The sequence below is a fragment of the Delphinus delphis genome, chromosome 15 (assembly GCF_949987515.2).
Source record: "Delphinus delphis chromosome 15, mDelDel1.2, whole genome shotgun sequence".
Classification (NCBI taxonomy): Eukaryota; Metazoa; Chordata; class Mammalia; order Artiodactyla; family Delphinidae; genus Delphinus; species Delphinus delphis.
Genome location: NC_082697.1, coordinates 14066465 through 14086031, shown reverse-complemented (window position 1 = coordinate 14086031; position 19567 = coordinate 14066465). Strand labels below are relative to the sequence as shown.

General features: G+C 46.2%; 1 protein-coding gene across 3 annotated transcripts in view; it reads right to left on the bottom strand.

Annotated features, from left to right (window-relative positions):
* SLC13A3 (solute carrier family 13 member 3) overlaps positions 1-19567 on the bottom strand; it is an 82304-nt gene that overhangs the window by 10898 nt on the left and 51839 nt on the right. For 2 of the 3 annotated variants that reach the window (XM_060030691.1, XM_060030689.1), the window contains exons 6-10: positions 19059-19184; positions 14470-14565; positions 13390-13494; positions 8939-9036; positions 3616-3728 (exon numbers count right to left, since the gene is read on the bottom strand). In XM_060030691.1, the coding sequence (XP_059886674.1) occupies positions 3616-3728; positions 8939-9036; positions 13390-13494; positions 14470-14565; positions 19059-19184 (538 nt within the window). The remainder of the gene's footprint in view (positions 1-3615; positions 3729-8938; positions 9037-13389; positions 13495-14469; positions 14566-19058; positions 19185-19567) is intronic. The other variant, XM_060030690.1, reaches the window with a different exon arrangement.

Genomic DNA, 19567 nt, shown 5'->3' with positions numbered 1-19567 from the left:
AAAGTCCTTTTTGAATAGAAACCGCGGCCAGCTGCCCAAGGCTGGGCCAGGAGCCAGACTGGCCTCCCGGCATGCTCAGCGGTCCTGCAGCCAGGCCCACTGAGAGCCAGTCTTTGTCCACCACTCCCTGAGCTTGGAGAAGCCTTTGGGGTGCAGGTCAGGCTCAGCGTGAGGCGAGGTTCATATCATCTCGATAAATGGCATCATTTCCACCGAGTTGCTCAGGGCAAGAACCTCCCCTTTTCCATAATATCTAATCATAATAAACAACCATGTCTGGCTATGTTCTAAGTTCTCCACATGTATTAATTCACTTAATAAGTGTAACAACTCTATGAGATGGGCACCATTATTATGCCCATTTTACAGATTTAGGAAATGGAGGCACACAGCTCAGAGGTGAAAGATTGACTCCAACCCAGATGGTCTGGGTCCACCACCCATGCTTTCTACCATTGCATTGCATGGCCTCCTCAAGGCCATGGCTAACATGCCACTTCCTCCCAGAAGCCTTCCCTGATATATCCCCAGTAGGAGGCAATAGTGAGAATAGTGAGAAGAGTCAGACAGATGCAAGTTCAAAGCCCAGCTCTGTTACCTATGAGCTGTGTTCCCTAGCATGAGTCACTTAACCTCTCTGGTCCTCAGGATTCCTAAAATGGAGACAAAAACAGTACTTTTGTTCATCCATCTTTTTGTTCCTTTTGAAGTCTGTACCTTTGTATGTGTCATTTATTGAAAAAAATGAACAAAATAAAAACACATTTCACATAAAAAGAGTAGCTATGTAGAGAAGCTGGATGTGCCCCCCGGTCCCCCTTCAGTGTGGCCTTGGTGTGGGGTCCATAGCGTGATGGTTCCGCTCTCGGGACTCTGAAGGCCTTTTGTCCCAGCGCAGGGAGTGCAGGCAGCAGACGGCCTTCACTGTCAGCCCCTGAGGGACCGGCTCAGACCGGAAGTTGTCCTGCCCGAGGTTATACCACTCCTGGGGCGGAGTCTCCCCACCTCTCCTGCTTCCTTCCCTCCCTTTCACAGGGCACAGCCTAATGCCTGCTCACTAATCCCCGCCTCAGAGTCAGCCTCCTGGAAGCTGAACCCGCAGTCACCATGGAGTGAGTGTTTCGAGAGAACACACAGGGAGCTCTTGGCTCCTATTAGCGGTGTATCCCTTCATTTACTCTCTTCTTTAATTACTCCCAACAACCCCATAGAGTAAGAACTTCAAGCCCATTCATAGCTGAGAAAACTGGTGCCCAGAGGAGTTAAGGAACTTGCCTAAAGGGCCCCAGCAAGGAGTAGGATAGCTCGGATTTGAATCCAAGTACTCAGATCCCAAGCCTGGGTTTCCGTAACACTATTTGAAACTGATAATTAAAACTGAATTTTATAATGCCATTTGCAGCAACATGGATGGACCTAGAGATTATCATGCTAAGTGAAGGAAGTCAGAAAGAGAAAGACAAATATCGTATGGTATCACTTATATTTGGAATCTAAAATATGACACACAAGGAACTTATTTACAAAACAGAAACAGACTCACAGACATAGAGAACAGACTTGTTGCCAAGGGGGAGAGGGGTGGTGGAAGGATGGATTGGGAGGTTAGGATTAGAAGATGCAAATTATTATATAGAGAATGGATAAACAACAAGGTCCTACTGTATAGCATAAGGAATTATATTCAATATCCAGTAATAAACCATAATGGAAAGAATTTGAAAATGAATGTGTATATATATATAAAACAATCAATTTGCTGTACAGCAGAAACTAACACAGCATTGTAAATCAACTTTATTTCAATAAAATAAATTTTTAAAAAAACTGAATTTTCCTTTCTTTTTTTTTTGAATTTATTTTTATACAGCAGGTTCTTATTAGTTATCTATTTTATACATATTAGTGTATATATGTCAATCCCAATCTCCCAATTCATCCCACCACTCTCACCCTCCCACCCCACTTTACCCCCTTGGTGGCCATACGTTTGTCCTCTACATCTGTGTCTCTATTTCTGCCGTGCAAACACAAAACCGAATTTTAAAAAGTAAGCAATTTGAGAAGTCATTTCAGGTTTCCTTTACCTTAATTTCCCATTTGACCCTTAACTGGCTGTGGCCTCTCATACCTCGGCTTACATGGAGAAATTTAGGGGGGCGGGGTGGGGCCCAGCTTCATGAGCTGTGGGTTCAAATCCCAGCTCTGCCTTCTGGCTGCACAAAAGTAAGCAACTTGTTTAGCCTCGAGTTGCCTCCATTTCCTCATCTTGGAAATGAGGACAGCAACAGTATCTACTTCAACTGTGTCTTTGAAGATTAACAGAGTCAGTATTTGCAAAGTGCTTCCTGAGGTGTCTGGCACTTGGGAAGTTCTCAAGACAGAGCCGTTAGGAGGCTGGACTCTGAAATCAGATGGACTGGAGTTCGAACCCCACCCCTTAAGCAGAGGGCAACTGTATGACCTTAAGAGAATTGCTTCATTTTTCCAGGCCTCGGTTTTTCTACCTGGAAAATGGGTATAAAAATATTCCCGGGACTTCCCTGGTGGCGCAGTGGTTAAGAATCCGCCTGCCAGTGCAGGGAACATGGGTTCGAGCCCTGGTCCGGGAAGATCCCACATGCTGCAGAGCAACTAAGCCTGTGTGCCACAACTACTGAGCCTGCGCTCTAGAGCCCATGAGCCACAACAACTGAGCCCACGCACCTAGATCCCGTGCTCCACAACAAGAGAAGCCACCGCGATGAGAAGCCTGCGCACCGCAACAAAGAGTAGCCCCCGCTCGCTGCAACTAGAGAAAGCCTGCGTGCAGCAACGAAGACCCAACACGGCCAAAATTAAAAATAAATAAATATTCCCCAACCGTGAGAGCCAGTGTGAGGATTCAATGAGATAATATGTTATGACACATGTTGGACACTGAAGCTGCACTTCCTCTGAGCAGGGTTGGCTGTGCTGAGACTGCGTGCCTCCGGAAATTCTGCTCTGTCAGTGCCTCACTCCCCTCAGTTTAGTCCCGGCTCTGCTCCTGTGCTCACAGAGCCCGCTAGAATAACATTAATAGTAACACCAAGTAATTAATATTCACAACACCTAACATAGCGGTCAAGAGCATAGGCTCTAGAGCCAAACTACCTGGATTCTTATCCTGAGTACATAGCTGTGTGGCTTCAGGCAAGTTACTTTACCTCCCTGTGCCTCAGTTTCCTAATCTATAGAATGGGGATAACGATGGCATCTATCTCATAGGCTTGCTGGGAAGTTTAAATGAGATATGTGTAAAGCACGTTGAACAGTGCCTGGTACAGGGTGAGCCTGCTAGGGTGTTACTCCTCTGTGCCCACAGGACCCTCTAGTCATATTAGTAGTAGTACTAGTGTAATGCTCATTGCAAGCTCCTTGAGATTCTACATCGTACCTTTCTTCTCTCTTTCTGGGCAGCGCCAGGCACAGCAGGGAGCTGTGAGGTGTCAACTACGATGACCCTCATGTGGCAGATGGGGAATCTGTGTTGCCCGCGGGGCCCGTGTAGTCTGCTGCCTCTGCTCTTGCACCTGCGGCTGCCCCGGGACCGGCACTCACCTCCCCAGCCTGCAGCCTGCCTGCTGCTCTTACCTCACAGCCTTTGGCCATGGCGAAGCCCCCTCCCAGGAGAAGGATGATGTTCCAGGGCACCGTGTCCTGAGCCTTCTTCCATGTCAACAAGGGCTCTGTCTCTGTGTTGGGAGCTGGGCAGAGAGAAGACACTTAGCCTGGGAGGGGACACCCTTCCCCTCCGGGCAGGGAGGGGGCCCAACACACATTCAGGACAGTCAGCCGGAGGAGGAGATACCGGCCCCAGCAGCCCCATCTTGGTGGGGACACTCAGGGGTCTCCAGGAAGCCACAATCTGGCTCCAGCGTCTGATTTGGGGCGTCTGCTCTACTCAGAATGCAGCTTGAGAATCTTCTGGAACTGGGCAGTCCACACGCAGAACGTCCTTTAAATCTCGTGACAAGCCCCTCTGGGTAAGTACTATTTTCACTCTCATTTACAAGAGAAAAGGCCCTCTTTGTAACTGAAGGTGTACAGAGAGGGAGAAAAGAGGAAGGAAATGCAGGAGAATAGAAACCAAGGGAATGTTTGGTCCACGGGAGTACAGGATGATTTGTATTTCTTCAGAAGCAGCCACGTCTGCAGTAGTTAGAACAAGGGGTCGGCAAATGTCTTCTGTAGCGAGTTGGAGGGTGACTAATTTAGGCTTTGCAGCCCTCTGTTGCAGCAAGGCTGCCACGGTAGCATGAAAGCGCCACAGACAAAACGGACACACGTGGGTGCGGCAGTGTTTCCATGAAATTCTATTGACGGAGTGGGTGGCAGCCCGATTTGGCCCACGGGCTATAGTTGGTCATCCCTGCATTGAGAGCATCCTCCTGGACCCTGGCTCCCTGTGTGCCCTTGAAACGTGACCTTGCCTCTAAGCCCCCATATCCTCAGCCAATACCCGACACAATAATCGTACCTGGGGGTTCTCGTGGGCACTGATGAAGCAACGAGGGAGCTGTGAGTGGAGGGACGTTTCTGGTGAGTTTGCAGCCGTATCCCAGTGTCCCTGACTGACACCTGGAAGTCACTCCATAAGTACTTGTCGAATAATATATTCAACTCACACAGCCCAGTGCCTGGTGCCGAGTAAGCACTCCTGAACTGGCACTCTTCACCGCGGGCTGCCAGCGGCCTCTCTGGAGGAGGATGGGTCTGGCCCATTCACAGCAGTTCGCCCTCTGTCAGGACAGTTCCTGGTTTAGTACCCATTGATATTTTGTTTCCCCTTTTCAGTGTTTTTCAAAATTGTACACCGTGGTTTTCTAAAACAAAAGTTAATAATTGGATAATAAAGACAATCAAAGCTACTTAATAAAGGCCCTCCCCTAGATAATTTGCAGCCCTTGGGTGTACCCAGGCGGTTCTGACATCACAAACCGCCAGGGGATTCTTGGGCCAAACACAATGTATGATTTAAGCCCAGAACTCGAAGAGGCAGCTGGAGATGTCAGGAGGCCCAGCCCTCTGCCTTCAGGCAATAAAATAGCATTTCATTAAAGAGACAGCCAAGGTCTGCAAAAGTAAAGTGACTCACTTTTCAGGGCCGGACAGGGGAGGCAGAAGGCCCTGAGATGAGTTGAATATAATGCAGGTGAAGTGAGTTAAGTGGTGAGTGCTTATAAGACTGCTTACCTTATGGTAATGGCAATTAACGTTAGCTGTTATTGCCTTTATTATTTTCCCATCCAACCATGCCCTTGCCACTATTTCTCATACGTGCAGCCTCTAACTGTCTAAATTTCTCACTTCCACGTTATGCCAGCTGCCTTCTAGAGCAGGAGCTGAAAGCACAGGCTTTGAGGTTGAACTAGAAAGAATTCAATCCTGGCTCTGCCGTTCGGCTATGTGACTTGGGCTAGTGGCTCTGCCTCTCTGAGGCTCAGTGTCCTTATCTGCGAAAGGGAGCAGCAGTACCTTCTCAGAGACCAGCTGGGAAGATGACACGGGCCCATGTATGCAAAGGGCTCAGCCCAGGATGTGGCCCAGAGCACGTCCTCGGTCATTTATTTAACAAGTGTATATTGGGGACCTACCATGTGTCAAGCACTCTTCTAGACACTGCGGATATGGGAGTGGTGAAAACAGAGAAAACCCCGCCCACTGGAAAACTTATATTCCAATAAGTGAGGCAGGTGATAAATCAATAAATGTATAATGTTGGGACACTGTATGTGCTATGAAGAAAAAGAAAATACAGGAAAGGAACAGAGTGACAAAGGAGGGGTGCTTTTAATAGATGGTGTAGTCAGAGAAGGCTTCTCTGGAGATATCTGGAGGAAGAGCTTTTTGGGCAAAGAGGAAATGGAAGCTGTCATCATCCACATGGTGGCCATCTTCCTCCTCCTCCTCAACGACACCCTCCACCTCCTCTTCCTCCTCCTTACCGTCCACATCACCATCCACATCATTGTCATCATCATCAACAACATCGTCATCATCATCATCAACAACATCGTCATCATCATCAACATTGTCGTCATCATCAACATCGTCATCATCATCAACATCGTCATCATCAACAACATCGTCATCATCATCATCAACAACATCGTCATCATCATCAACATCGTTGTCATCATCAACAACATCGTCATCATCATCAACATCGTCATCATCATCGTCAACATCGTCGTCATCATCATCATCGTCAACCACAAGCACAGTGCCTGGCACATAGTAGGCAGGGCATCAATACTTGCTGAGTGACCATAAAGGGAGTTGCAAGTGCAACTCAGATCCATAGAAGAATGGAAGACAGTGGGTAAGATAAGAAAATCAAGGTTGGCTTGGATGTCTGGGTTCCACCTCCTGTCTCTTTTTAACTAGCTGTGTGACCTTGATCAAGTCACTTTCTCTCCATGGAAACTGACTGACCACTCTCTAAGGCTGCCTGTAAGACATGGGTGTTGAGTACTAGAAAGCATCATTTCGGCCAAGTCTGCACGGGCCCACTGGTTGCCGAAGGATGGGCAGTGTGGGTGGAATTCCCTCTCCCCACCCACTGGGCAACACTGAAAACTCCAGTTTAAAGAACCCTCAGCTGAGGCAGGATGCTACACTCCATGGGCCGGATCCAACCTAGAGATGTGTTTTACCACTACTGGATGGGCCCACATAGTATTCGTTTTCCAGTGTTAGCTGCCAAAGTTTAAAATCAGGGAGATTTCATAAATTCCAGATTCTTTGCTTCTCTTAAAAAATCAGCAAATCTGGCAAAACTAGTCGTGCTTTCCTACACGGGGACAGTCAGGGAGACTGAGTAACAGCTGCTCCCTTTATTTGGACGTTGGCTTGGCTGTTTTCCACAGATCCCACCAGGCTCTGACACTGAAGGTCTTGCCAATTACCATCATCCTCTGCTGCTGTTTTCCTTGTAATACAGAAACTGTCCTCTGTTTCAAAAATGTGAAAGGAGAGATGGACAGGGAGGGCCAAGTTTCACCAAACACATTCTCCTGCATCCAATCAGCGGCACACAAAAATGTTATGTGGCGTTTGCGTTTGGACATGTCCTAGAGAACTGCTAAAGCCAGGGGTGAAAAGTGACTAAGGGCCCCACTCACTTCCTAACTGGGAAAGCAAGGCCCAGAGGGTACAGGAACTTTCTCAAGGTCACCCAGCAAATTCGTAACAGAGCTGGGATTCCGCACATGTATGCCATAGTGCCCTCCCCACAGTCCCAGCTGAGAGGAAGCTCTGGGCCTTATGAGCCCACCCACAGGTGACAGAACCATGGCTGGGCACCTGATCTAGAGCAGCCAGGCCACAGGCTGGCCAGGAAACTATGAGGCCACGAGGTGACACAGTAGGAAGAGATCTGCTTTTATAAGAACAAGCTGGACCAAGCAGTTTCTGACTCAGAAGCATCAGTAGGAAGTAGAGAGACAACTCGGTGAAGAGAAGTGATAACTGAAGATGCGAGAGCGGACAGAGAGAGAGGGCCGGGTGATATGGAGGCCGTGAGCGGGCTGAGTTCCAAGGAAGCAGAACGTGTGAGGAAAAAGGTACTGTGAGGGGGCAGTGGCTGGAGGGAGCAGACACACCCGGAGACGGAGCACAGCCTTTAAGAGAGTAGCTGCTACGAGGAAGCAGAAGGTGTGTGGGACTCGATGCTTCGAGAGACAGAAACAGGAGGCAGGAAGTAGCCGGAGCAGTGGGATTAGGTACTGTGAGGGAATGGGCACTACCCCACAAGGGAACAGAAGTTACAATGAAGCGGGAACTCGGATGAAGCAGAAGCCACCGAGATGCCACAACTCAGAAGCAGTAGAAACTCTGAACAGACCAAGAAATGATACCGAGAGTGGATGGTGAGGAAAGCTGGCTGGCCACAGACAGAGAAGCAGAGAGGAAGAGAAAAACTGAATCCCGTTCAGTGGCAGAGCCTCAGGGGCCACAGCCTAAGCCTCCTCGAGGTCCAGCTCTGCTACAGTCTGTGCGCCCCTGGGAAATCGGCTCCCTACTGGTCTGTACGCCGCACTGCACACACACAAAACCCCACTCCTCCTGGAAACCGGAGCTGTCCTGTGTAATACGCTATTTTTTTCCAACAATAGAAGATAGTTGGATTATGACCTCCTAGTTCCTGACTCCTGGTCCAGAGCTCATCCCACTGCCCCAGATGGAGATGGGCCAGTCACAGCCTCTGTCACAGGTGGCAGGCGTTGGCACCTTCTTCTGCAGACACCGGCTGGAATTCCGGTGGGGTCACAGATTGGTGATCTGAAGGCCAGCCTACAGGCAGGTTGGTGTGGAGGGCTCAGTGACTCCCTGAGGCTGAATTTGAATGCCTAGAGCCAGTTTTGCCTCAGTTCCCCCACCACTTGCTATCCATTTAAACCCAGCTTGAGGTTTTCATCTCCGGGCCCTCAGGCAACTGACTTGCAACTCCTGCTTTGGGCCCAGAGTTTTTCTGGGCCAAGTCGAGGCTACTGTATAGGTACTTATATGACTAAAGAAAATATTAATAGATGTCCGCAAACCTCTTATTGAAGAAATTAAAAACATTTTATTTGTGGACACAAATTTGAATTGCATGCCACGTTCACGAGTCATGAAATATTTTTCTTTTGATTCTTTTCAACCATTTTAAGAACGTGAAAGCCATTATTCTTAGCTCACAGGCGGTATAAGCACAGCCAGCCAGCTGGATTTGGCCCATGGCCTGTAATTGCTAATCCCTGCCCTGGACTGTCCCCGCTGGCAGCACTGAGTACCCAGACGCGGTAAATGCTCAGGCAGGGCAAGGGAAGAAGCAGCACCACGTGATTGGTACAATAGGGCTGTCAGTCCACCTTCAGGCCACTGATTACCACGCTCCAGGCCACCGACACCCCAGCCTTGCCCACCTTACCTTTAAAGTCAAACCACCACTTGAGAGATGGCTTTTGCGACGGGAAGAAGAACAAGACGGTGACAATGGACACGCCAGTGACAGCATCAGAAATAAACCTACAATGACAAGGCCCCAAAGCATGTGACCCTGGGCATCTCAGCAGGCCAAGGTTTGGCAGATTTGCAAATGAGGATCTGTCGAAGGGAATTAGGCCCACCGTGAAGGGAACACTGTCGGCGGCCACCGGATTCTGTTCTGCACTGCAATCAGCAGGGATGCAACCACCCACGGATGCAGAAGCTCTTTATCCACTGCTCCCTGGGGCATTTAGACTCTGCTTGAGCCAAACAAATGTTTATCCTCCCATTTCAAGGACCCTAGGAAGAGGGACTTGATCAAAGAGGGGAGAATCTGAGAGCCACAGAAGGTTGGGGTCTCTGGTACCCCCATGCGTCACCATAACCGGGGCTCCTGTAACAGTCCTGTATGTATTTGTTCAGCTCCTGCTTGCATTCCTCCTGGGATGGGCAGCTTAGTACATGGTGAGGCAGCCCATTCACACCAGCAGAGCTCAGATGGAGCCCACCTCATAGCCCCTCAAAACCTCACTACCACCTTCCAAGGATCCACAACATGTCCTATGGAGACGTTAAGCCCACAGAAGTCTCAGAAACAGCCCTTGAGGGCAGGCATCTTCCATTTCAGATGAGGAATCTGAGGCTCAAAGAGCAATAGCAACTTGCTCAGGGCCAGACCATAGTCTGTAGAGGAGATGGCCTTGAACTCAGATATATCTGGCTCCAAGTTCAATGAGGCACAGAGCCAAGTGCCAACAAAAGGGCCTTCAGCCCACATATTTGGGACTAAGAGTATTCAAACAGCCAAGAAACTGGAAAAGATGGTCAATATCACTGTAATAGAGAAATACAGATCAAAACACATGCTAACAGACAGGCAAAACGTGAAGAGGGTGATAATATCTAATGAGGATGTTGAGAAACACATGCTGGCAATACATTTCAAAACTTTACATGTGAATACCCCTTAATCCAGCTGTTGTACCTCTAGGAATTTATCCTCAGGAAATAATTGGGCTCTTGTACACAGATTATGTACCGGGATGTTCATTATTGATAAGATTAGAAAAAAATGGAGGATTTTTAGTAGGGACATGTTTAAATACACTGTGTATTACAATATATATAATGAAATACCCCTCAGCTGTTCAAAAAAAGGATAAAAGATATTATCAATTGTTACATTTGACATGGAAATACAACCAAGTTACCTTGTAAATTAAAAAAAAAAAGCAAGTTTTTATCTGCAGTATTGGACACGATCCAAAAAGGATTTAATTGGTTAAATTAAGATGCGCCCATTCTATAGACTACAATGCACTGTTTAAAAAGAATGAAGTGGGTCAGAAATAGCAGGTTGTCTATGATCGTATTATTGTATTTTCCAATTTTTTGTTATATGTAAACATATATGTATGTGTGTATATATTAATATGGGTTGTGTGTGTGTATCTGAAATGTTATACACCAAACTGTTAATTGTGATAATCTCTGGGGAATGAAGGAAAACTAACTTTTACTTTTTCAATTTAGCATTGTTTGAGTTTTTTATAATGAGCATAATTTTGTAACTAAACAACAAAGAAAAAAGCAGATCACAAATACTATGTTTCATGTATATGTATAACTGAATCACTTTGCTGTACACCTGAAACTATCACAACATTGTTAATCAACTCTACTCCAATAAACAATAAAAAGTTAAAAAAAACAACAAATACTATGTTTACTGTAATCACATTTCTGTTTAAAAAATTCTTGTGTTTGCTAGGCTTCTTTTTAGTGAGTTTGCATGTGTTTTAAAATTAGTTGTATTGAGGTATAATTAACATGCCATAAAATGCACCCATTTTAAGGATATAGTTCAATGAGTTTTGACTAATGTATACAGTCCTATAACCACCAATGCGATCACGATGTAGAACAGTTCCCAGACAGGCATTTTTTAAGTCAGAAAAAAGACATACATCAGAACTGCAGACTGAGGTTCTAAGTGATTTTCACTATTGTTGGAATGTTTATAACACCAGATTTCATTTGAAAAAAAACCCAAAGTACCTACATTTTGGAAAAATAAAAGAATGGTAATAAGAGCCACTTCTTTTGGCTCCATGATATTATATTGTTTCTTCCTCTTAAGAACCCTCATGAAATTGGAACGTGTATCCCCCATTTTACCAGGGGTGGGGGGAGTGTGCGGCTCAGAGGGTGAAGTGTGTAGGGCTGCTCTATCCAGTATGGTCACCATGAGTCACATGTGTCTATTGGACACTTGAAATGTGACAAGACTAAATGTGGCAAGTGTAAAACACACATCAGATTTTGAAGATTTAGTGTGGAAAAAATGATGTAAACTAGCTCAACAATAATTTATTATATGGATTACATATTGAAATGATATAGTGTTAAATAAAATACATTATTCAAATTAATTTCATCTGTTTGGTTTTTTTTACTTTTTTATGTGACTACTAAAAAATTTAAAATCACATTTGTGGTTCACGTAACATCTCTATTGGACGGTGCCGATCAAAATCATCAGAGCTCACCAAATCCAGAGGACGTATCTTCCATCTAATCGTGTTCTAACTCACACCAGAATTTGACACATTTGCCCACTCACTCTTTCCTTAAACACTCCCCTCTCTTGACCTGCGCTAGTCCGTTGCTCCAGTGTTTTCCCCCTACCTCGCGGACTGCTTCTTCTCCATTTTCTCTAATGGGATCATTCTCTACCCAGCTCCTAAACGTTGGGGTTCCTCAGAGTCTTCTCTACGCTCCTATATGCTTTCCCTGGCTGAGCCCATCAATTCCTAGGGATTTAAATTGGAAATTTATATGGTGACCCCCGGATTTATATCTTCAACCTGACTCCTCTGAGCTTCAGGCTTGCGCATCCAACTACCCTTTGCAGTATTTGAAAGGCATTCTAGACTTGACACGTCTAAAACAACTGCAAAATGGAATTGTTGATAGGCCACCCCCAACCCCCTAAAGAAATGTTATTCTCCAACTACCCACCTGTGTAGGTACTCCTTTCCCTCATGCCCCCAAATCCCACCCAGTAGCAAGTCCTATCATTTCCAACTTTGAAATATAGCTTGTCTGCTCCATCTCCATTGCCCCCACTTTCATTCAAGCCATCGAAGCTTTCATCCTCAACCAGGGTTCAGTAAACATCTCCTATAAAGGGCACACAATACGAAAACAGCCACAGACAATACGTAAATGAATAGGTGTGGCTGTGTTCCAATAAAACTTTATTTGTAGATACTGAAATTTGAATTTCATATAATGTTCATGTGCCACAAAATGTTTCCCCTAGCCACTTAAAAACATTAAAAAAATTTCAAAAACAAGCGGTGGACCAGATTTGGTCCATGAGCCTTGGTTTGACGACCGCTGGGGTCATCTAGGTGGTGCTATAGCTCCTAACTGTTCTCCCCACCTATATTTTGCCCCCACTATCCATTCCCTAATAAATACAGCTAACATGTGATTGAGCTCTTTCTAGGTGCCAGTCTAATCACTTGACATGTATTAGCTCACTGCTCCTTAGAACAATTCAATGAGAATTGGACTATTTACAATACCATTTTACAGATGAGAACGCTGAGGCACAGAGAGATTAAGTACCTTAAAACCCTCCAATAGCTTGCTACTGATCTCCCATTAAAAAAAAAAAAAAAAAAAAAACAAGACCAAAACTCTTAGCATATCCAACAAGACCCTTCATGGTCTGGTCCTCACCTGCCCTTCCAGTCACATGTCTGCCAATTCACCTCCCTCCCACCAGGCCCTGGTTACACTGGGCTTCTTTCAGTTCTTCAAATGTTGATTTCCACCTCAGGCTTTTAGTAGATATTCCCAGTGTGTCTCTAATTTTTACTCTTCCTAAACTTTGGTTCTTTCCAGAACCTATCCAAAGTCAATGCCCCCCAGTCCATTCTTTGAGAGTATAACCCTCTCACTCCTTCTTTCACAGCACTCATTACAATCTGCAGTTATTTCGTTGTCTATTTGTTTTTATCTCTGTCCCCAGCTGCTGGCATAATGTTTAACAAAAAATAGGTGCTCGATAAAAGTTGCTTGAGTGAATGAATGAATGAATGACGTGTTCAGGGTTGCACAGTTTGTAAGTGGCGGAGCTGGCATTCGAACCCAGTTCTGTCTGATTCCAAAGGCAAAGCTCTTAACACAGGAGACGCTAAATGTTTTATCATCTAAACCTAAACTCTTTTGAGGGCAAAAGAAGGAACTGTTAATAATTACATGGGATGAGAGGTGGAAACCTAGCCCAGTTCTCCCCAGCTACACTGCCTCCTCAGCTCCGGCGGCCCAGCCCCGAGTCTTCCCTGTTGGACTCCATCCCATGGGTCCCCAGAGTCTCACCCAGGGGTGAAGAGGCTGGCCCAGCCAGGGATGAACTTCGGGTCCCGGGAGAAGAGGAGGATGGCGAATATGCAGAAAAGGATGAACACGGCCTGTTCGGCAAACCTGTGGCACAGAGATGCAGACACCATTGTGACGGTGGGCTGTGGCTGGACCACAGCACAGGAAGCCCTCAGGCAGGGGCCCACTGGGTGTGACTGGGCCAGGCCCTACCTCTGAAAGCTGGAAGTAGTTCACTCCCCAGGTGGTCCCGAGAGTGAGGGGAGTGGTGTCCCAGGTGTAAGTGATTCCTTTCCTGGGGCTCCCATGCTGCCCTAGGAGCCTTCCTGAGCATCAGGCACCCCTCCCCACAAACCATTCATATCACTCCCGCTGGGAATTTCCCATAGTCCTAGGGACAATCCAGAGAGAGAAAGAAGTGAAACAGAGACAGAGTCAGAAAAGCAGAGAGAAAGGAAACTGACAGAAACAGAGAGGTAGGCAAAGAGAGAGGAACAGTCATACATACAGAGGGGGACAGACACAGAGAGGGACAGACATGGAGAGAGCGGTAGACAGAGGCAGAAAGAGAGAATCCCTAAATGTTGCAGCAAATATCTACCCAATGTGCCCATTTCACAGATCAGGGAGCAGGGCCCAGAGAGGGTTAGTGCCTTGCCCAAGGCTACACAAAAAATTAGTGGCAGAGTCAGACCTTGTGTGAAGGCCTGCTAACTCTTAGTTATTTTCACTACGTGAGAAATATGCGCGAAACAAGCTTCTGGAAGCCACCCAAGGCAGCATCCGGTATTCCATGGACCAGGAAGGAAAGTGTGCAGTAGGCGGGAAGGTGACAGGTTCCCCCTCCAAGTTCAACCTGAGAGGCTTACTGGTCCTCAGGGTATCTACCCCAGCGACAGGGCAAGAGCCGACTGTGTAAGTCATCTCCCCACCCTCCATCTCTAGGCTCCCAGGCCGTTGGTCCTGAAATCCCCTTGGGACTCAGTCTCCAAGGGGGTCAGGGATTAAGTCAAGAGGTAGCTGTCTTGAAAGTCTAGTACCTGGCTCTCTCCCCACCCTGAGAACCCCTGTGCCACGTACTTGATGGGCCCCAGGTTCTGGAATTCCTCCTGAATCATGGCTCGAGCCCTACTTTCTGCATCACTTCTGATCTCAGATTTCTTCTTCCTCCAGCCCCTGAAACAGAAAGTGGGGAGGTTAGGAGCGGCCACTGCAGTCTAACTGGCGTCTCATCTACCCCGCCACCATCTGGCCAGGTCTCACTATCTCTGTTTTGGAGACTCTGCAACAGCCTGCTGAGTGGTCAGCCTGCCTCTATGTTCCCTTTCTAAAATCTGTTCTGCCCACCTATAGCCTGGATAGTCTTCTAAAAATGTGAAACTGATCATATGGCTCCCAGGCTTAAAATCCTTTAGGGGGTCAAACAGACTCATGAATAAACAGATAAACCAAGGAAATAAAATAGCAAGTCCAGAAATAGAGAAAACCATAAATGGGGATTCAATCTACGATAAAGTTGGTATCCCAGCTTGGTGTAGAAAAGATGACCTATTCAGTCATTGATGTTAGACATACAGATCAATGGAATCGAACTGAGAGTCCAGAAATAAACCCACATTTCTAGGGTCAATTGATTTTTGATAAGGGTACCAACACCATTCCATGGGGAAAGAATAGTCTTTCATCAAATGGTGTTAAGACAACTGGATAGCCACATGCAAAAAGATGAGCATGGACCCCTACCTCATACCACATACAAAATTTAACTCAAAATGGATCAAAGACCTAAATAGAAGAAGAGCTAGACCTGTAACATTTTTTCGAAGAAAACATAAGGGTAAATTTTCATGGCTTCAGATTAGGCAAGTATTTCTTAGACATGATACGAAAAGCACAAGCAACCAAAAATAGATAAATTGACTTCATTAAAATTAAAAACGTTTGTGTGTCAGTAAATGGTATCAGGACAACTGGAGGGCCATCTGGAACAAAAGAAAAAAGTTGGATCCAAACCTGTACCCCAAGGTTGGATCCTTACACTGCACCCTAAGGATAAGCTCCAAATAGATAAAAAATTTAAACATAAAAAATATTAAAATACTAGAAGAAAACATGGGATTATTCTTTTATAACTCCTATAATGGAAAGACCTTTCTAACTGTAATTGAAAATTCAGAAGACACATAAGAAAAGATTGATAAATTCATCTACATAAAATGTTTCTAAAAATTTCTGCATGGAAGAAAGCACTATAATCAAAGTAAAAAATCAGGAAAAAATATTTGCAACTCATACTCAAAATAAGCACTAATCTTTCAATATAGAAAGAGTACTCGAAATCAATAAAACCAAGACCAACAATCAATTTTTTAAATGTACAAAAGATATAAACACACAGTTTAACAATTCACAGGAAAGGAAATACCAGGGTCTCCCATGAATATATGAAAAGTTTTCATATTGCTCCTCAATATGAAAAGTTTCTCAAAATTGCTTCTAAAATAAACGCAAATTATTTTTCTCTTATCAGATTGGCAAAAATCCACTTTGCTGCATGGAAACAGACACTCTCATACATTGTAAATGGGGGAACAAATTAGTGCAATTCCTATGGAGAACGACTGGACAATATCTATTAAAATAAAGTGTTTATTCTCTGAGGCAGAAATCCCTCCTATGGGGCTTCCCTGGTGGCGCAGTGGTTGAGAATCCGCCTGCCAATGCAGGGGACACGGGTTTGAGCCTTGGTCCGGGAAGATCCCACAAGCCGCGGAGCAGCTAAGCCTGTGCGCCACAACTACTGAGCCTGCGCTCTAGAGCCCGTGAGCCACAACTACTGAACCTGCGTGCCACAACTACTGAAGCTCACACACCTAGAGCCCGTGCTCCGCAACAAGAGAAGCCACCCCAATGAGAAGCCCGCGCACCGCAACGAAGAGTAGCCCCTGGTCGACGCAACTAGAGGAAAGCCCGCGCTCAGCAACAAAGACCCAATGCAGCCAAAAATAAATAAATAAATAAATTAAAAAAAAAAAAAAGAACTCCCTCCTATGGAAATCTACCTTACAAAAATACCTGTTACTATACAAAATGGTATCTGTCAGGGAGACCAGTCACCAGAAAATATATAGTATCTGCTTGTATTTGCTTATGAAAACTCTGGAAGATTACCCGAGAAACCAATAAAAGTGGATACCTGTTTGGGAGGGATGTATTGGGTGACTGGGTAATCGAAGGCATGGTTGGGAAGAATTCTCACTGCATACCTCTTTGTATTGTTTTTGATTTTTGAACCGTGTGTATGTGTTGCTTATCCAAATTAAAAAAATAAATGCTTTCTAAAAAACTCACAACTTCTTTTTTGTGAAGATCCATGTCCCACAAGGCCCTCAGTGATCTAACCCAGGGTTTCTCAGTCTTGGAGCTCTTGACAATATTGGGGCAGGATCATTCTTTGTTGTGAGGTGTAGGGGGTTGACTTGTATGTTGTAGAATGTTTCGCAGCACCTCTGGCCTCTACCCCACGGACCCCAGGAGTACTTCCTTGGCTGTGACAAGCAAAATGTCTCCAGACGTTGCCAAAAGTCCCTGGGTCGGGGTGAGGTGGGGGGAGGTAAAATCATGCCCAGTTGATCATTTTGCCTCATCGCCCACAAATCTCCCTCACACCCTGAACTCAGTCCCTTTAACCTTTTTTCATTTGCAGAAGACCCCTTGCTACCTCTGGCCTGGGGGCCTTTGCACTCATTGCTCTATCTGCCCGGAATGCTCTTCATCACCCCTATCTCCTTCTCCCCTTTACTGAGTTAATCTATTCACTCTTCCTATTCCTGCTCCAAACGCACTTTCCCAAGGAAGCTCTCCTGCCCTCCCAGTAAGGTGAGAGCCCTCTAGCGTGCACCATCAGATCTCACCATCCATTTCCCTCCCAGCACTAATCATGACTGGTATTTCTGCTTTGATTAGTTGTTCACTGTCTGTCTCCCCCGACCTAGACTGCAAGCTCCCCAAGGGCAGGAGTGCCTCAGTCTTGCCCAGGGGCTGCATCCTCAGCACCTGTGTGACAGCATCAGGCATGTAGCAGATGCTCAGTGGATACTTGCTGAAGGAAGCTGGTGTCATGGGATTAGCCGGAACCTTTCCTGCTACCCACCCAGAAACACCTCTCTCACTGGGCTTCCCTCCACCTGCATTTCCTTCATCACAGCCTCCTCCGAGACCAAGTATTGCAGATGTCCAAGGAACAGGCAGACAGGAGAAAGGGGCTCTGTTTCAGGCTCAGCACTGGGCAGTTTTCGCACTCTCCCTCATTTAGACTTTATTTTAGGCGTAGCTCGTTATTATCCCCCATCTACAAGTGAAGAAATTAAAGAACCAAAGGCTCAGGGAGGTGACAGAGTTGCTCAAGGTCATGCAGAACCATGATGTGAACTCTGGTTTATCTGAGTCCAATGTCTGGGCTTGCTTCTCTAGGCTAAGCTGGGCTTTGAACCCTGAGTTTCTGCTCTGAGGGATCAAGGAACACCACGATCAGAGCCTTTCTATTCTCAAGGTGTTTTCACGTCTCTTTGATCCAGAGTAGCTCTTACTGGTCCCATTTTACAGATGAGAAAAATTAAGGCCCAGAGAGGTGACGGGACTGAATCAGAGAATGACTTTATGACATGCCTGCTACCCCAGCCCTGAGCTGCAGCTCCTATTTTAGTATTCCCCAAACTCCAGGCATTCATAACCTACTTTCACAAACGTTCGTATAGCCACACACCACGGGGCTCGTGTTTCCTTAACATTTTCCTCCAACTAGACTCAGCATTTTAATTAAAGAAATGTATTTAAATGGAAAACTTTCTATCGCTCCCATACGTAGAAAACAAGAATCACTTGTCATACATAGAAAGTACCCACAGGGCTTCCCTGGTGGCGCAGTGGTTGAGAGTCCGACTGCCGATGCGGGGGACATGGGTTCGTGCCCCGGTCCAGGAAGATCCCTCATGCCGCGGAGCGGCTGGGCCCGTGAGCCATGGCCGCTGAGCCTGCGTGTCTGGAGCCTGTGCTCCGCAACGGGAGAGGCCACAACAGTGAGAGGCCCGTGTACCGCAAAAAAAAAAAAAAGAGTACTCACAAAAATAAAGACATGAAAGCAAAGCAAAATGGCTAGATACCACTGCTGCCTTTAGTCTCTGGGCCTGAGGCTTGTTCTTTCTTTTTTAAAAGGCTAATTTGGAAAGGTTAGAGAGTTAAAGTTTTTCCTCACCCTACTGAGACTTTCTCCCCAGCATAAGCAGATCGATTCTACATGAGTCGATAAAGGAATATTTTTCTCACTGTCTGAGTCAATGTTATTTGATACCTTGTCCTCATGACCCCCCAGACTCTCTCCTGTACTGAGGTCCTGTGAAATGGGAAACGCTACACACCTGCTCCTCTGATATGAGTGTGTACCTTACTTAAGTAACAACACTGTTAGTAATTATTGATGGTGAGCGACATTCACTGAGGGCCTGGGCTTAGCAGGCGACGTCCCACAGCACCTGTAATCCCCACAGCCCTGGGAGGCGAGGAGGACTACAGGCGCCACATCTGACATGAAACTCTAACGACTTAGGACGGCCACTCGCTACTGAGCACGGTTCATCCCGCCGCAAAGCTCAGGTGAAACACCAGGGTACCTCAGGGTTATCCCTCCATACAGGAAGGAGATCCAGAGCCAGCCCACCAACAGGAACATCAGCATAAGAGGGAAGGCGAAGACGAACCAGGAGCCGAAATTCACCACGTCGCACTGTGGGAAGAAACTGGAGAAAAGAGGGAGGTGAGAGCCCGCCGAGGTCAGCCACGCCGGTGGCTGCACATATACTTACAGACGAAAACTAAAGGAAGTATGCTAAATATTAACAGTGGGATTGAACGCCGTTCAAATTTTTTTTTCTGTATTTTCTGAGTGTTCTATAATGTGTCTATATCGTGCATGATCAGAATAAACTCATAAAATGTATTTGGGGAGCAAAGGCCAAGGAGAACATTCAGGGCAGCCATTTCCCTGTCTCCCCAGGTTCCCCGATGGGGATTCAGAACCCCATATTAACCCCATATTCCTTTCAAATACCCTCCTTCCTGACCAGAAGGTCCTAGCTTGTGCAATTAAATGTTGTATATGATTTGCATGTAGTTTGCGTGC